Below are 2,825 nucleotides of genomic sequence, written 5' to 3' on the forward strand. Positions count from 1 at the left end.
GAGTTTGTATACGTAGATTGTAGAGAAGTATATGCACATGCAGAGTTTGTATACGTGGATTGTATAGAGGTATATGTACATGCAGAGTTTATATACATAGATTGTATAGAGGTATATGCACATGCAGAGTCTGTATACGTAGATTGTATAAAGTATATGCACATGCTGAGTTTATATACATAGATTGTATAGAAGTATATGCACATGCAGAAGTATGAGTGCATCCAGGCGCAATGCACGCAGATAGAAAAATGCGAACACCTGCGCATATCTCACATGACACCCCGTACATTATATATAAACCACCATGTGTGTAGGTATGTAATATTGCAATTATATGAGATATGTTAATATCTCACATAGACAGAAATTCGTTCGCTTCACTGCAACGCGTAGGCTATTTAGTGGACGAAACAAACTATGCCTGTACACATGCTTGGGCACATGAGTATTTGCATGTGTGCTATGCTTGTGCACATGAGTTGCATTTGTATTTGTATATGTGTTGACGTGCCAGGGCGAAGCCCATCGCACATGCATGCATACGTGGACGTTCCCCCACAAGATACGAGATATTATCACTCGATGTATGTGATTGCACGACCGTATCTTGATAACAGCGCTTCAAAATGATGCCACCTTTATATAAGGCTGACAACACGCACATGCAACAAATTACGTGTGGCATCGCAACAGAGCTTTATCATCATATCACTACGCTCTTGGATATATACAGGTGTACATACACCCCCCACCTATACACACACACACACACATTTATATATAGATAGATATGTATATGAATACACTACAATCATACACAAAGATGCAGGTACACAGTCAAACCCCTCATTCTCTTTGCACAAATGCCACCGTCCGAAAATATCGAAGACAAGCACTCCAGATCAACATTCAGAACCACAATTAAAGAGCGCTCGTTTAATATGTATACACACTCGCGAAGAACAACGCAGACGAATTGCATCTACAACCAGTCCAGAATCACACGTAACCGTGCACATGTGAACACACAATATCATGCTAAAACACACATACGCAACCAGTCCAGAATCACACGTAACTGTGCACATGTGAACACACAATATCATCTAAAACACACATACCCAACCAGTCCAGAATCACACGTAACTGTGCACATGTGAACACACAATATCATGCTAAAACACACATACCCAACCAGTCCAGAATCACACGTAACTGTGCATATGTGAACACACAATATCATGCTAGTATACACATACCGGAGCCGACGCGGCCTCTTGCCTTACGGTAGATAGTGCCTGTGATAGGTTTGCTGAACTTGGTAGTCTCATCCCATTCCACAGAGTCTGGCACAGTGACTGGCAATCGTTTGATCTCAAACCCCACGTTCTTCCTGGTCTGCGTATCCATGACAACGGCGAAGCTGACATAGTCGCCCACCACCAGGTCATCGATAAGCTCACAGTGCGAGTAGTGGAAGAACAGCTTCTGTCTACGAATGTCACAGTCAATGAAACCGTAGGCATCACACATCTTCTCCACAAACCCTGTCTCCGTCTGCGACTGTGCCGATGTGTCGTACCTTGCAGGTGCTTGCATGCCTCGACTACTGTCTCGATGGTTGTCTCTGCGATCGCCTCGCCTGTCGTTGCTGTAGCGATCGTTCATCCCGTTATTCATACCGCTATTCATATCGCTACCCATCCCGTTATTACCGCCGTTATTGTGGTCTCTACCGTCTCTCCCACTGCGACTGCTGCGCCCGGAGTTGGGACGTCGCCTGTTGGGCGACCGTCTGCCGCGGTCGTCGTAAGACTGGCCTTCGGTTAACCCGCCAGGTCCACGGGGTGGGTTGTATTGACTCATGGTGTAGAGGGTAAGAACGAACCACTTGTGTATAGCTTTCTGTTTGCTAAGTGCTTAAAATTAGTACACCAATTTATAAGTATGAATCAGAATCAAATGTCGTTCAGAATGTAGGCTATCTTCTATCGTGATCAATAACTAAATGTGAGAATGAGATATTGCAGTTCGTACAGTATCGATCCGTGTATGTATGTACTAGGCGTGTATGTATATGCTATATCCGATGATTCGAGACTGGCTGCATGTGTAAGATCAGGGGACACTTGTTGTGTGGTTATTGATTGCTTATGACCATCTACTATTATCCAGACTTGATTCTACCCGACTTCTTGTCGCAGATTCGCAGAAGTGTTTAGAAACCTTTGCGGTTCTGGGGTCTACTTTTTAGTGGCACGAGGATCGACACCCAGAAATTTGGATTGGCTTTCGACTATTTATTGGACCCATGACCACCTGTTTTGAGTACCAGAATTGGAAAATAGGATTGGATTTTCTATTTAAAGTTTTTCTTTTGGCTGGTTATTAGGTCTCTCTCTCTCAATGCGACAACTCTTTTTTAAAATGGGGTTGCCCATTGCCAACAAAATTTACCTTTTTTTTTCCAGGGTAGGCCCGGAGCGGTAGGATCCGTAAGAATCGTATTTAGTAGAGGAAGTTCTAAAAATGTAGGAAATATTTCTTAAATATTTAATATGTGCGAGTCTCACTCTCTCTTGTAAATATGACTAAACAAGTCTACATTTGAATTATGGACCCTAAAAATATATAAATATTATGTGCAACAAATTAAATTTGGCCCCATTCATCTATTCACCCCCCCATTCATCTATTCACCCCCCCAGAGTCATCAGACTCCCAAGAGGAGAGGACTCTCGAGTCTCGAGTCTCTGTAGCCTTCACAAGTTCTCCCCCTGGGACCGTGGCCTTTGGCACTTGGGGGTCAAATTGAACAAGGT

At 43.4% G+C, this 2,825-nt stretch overlaps 1 protein-coding gene across 1 annotated transcript in view; it reads right to left on the reverse strand.

The window, feature by feature from the left end:
• The window catches only part of SARC_06678 (hypothetical protein), a 10,688-nt gene extending 8,489 nt beyond the window's left edge, over window positions 1-2,199 (reverse strand). The window contains exon 1 of the mRNA XM_014299413.1: window positions 1,263-2,199. Coding sequence (XP_014154888.1) covers window positions 1,263-1,869 — 607 coding nt within the window. The 5' untranslated portion in view covers window positions 1,870-2,199. The remainder of the gene's footprint in view (window positions 1-1,262) is intronic.
• Window positions 2,200-2,825: the final 626 nt, after the last annotated feature.

The sequence above is a fragment of the Sphaeroforma arctica genome (genome assembly GCF_001186125.1).
Source record: "Sphaeroforma arctica JP610 unplaced genomic scaffold supercont1.486, whole genome shotgun sequence".
Classification (NCBI taxonomy): Eukaryota; class Ichthyosporea; order Ichthyophonida; genus Sphaeroforma; species Sphaeroforma arctica.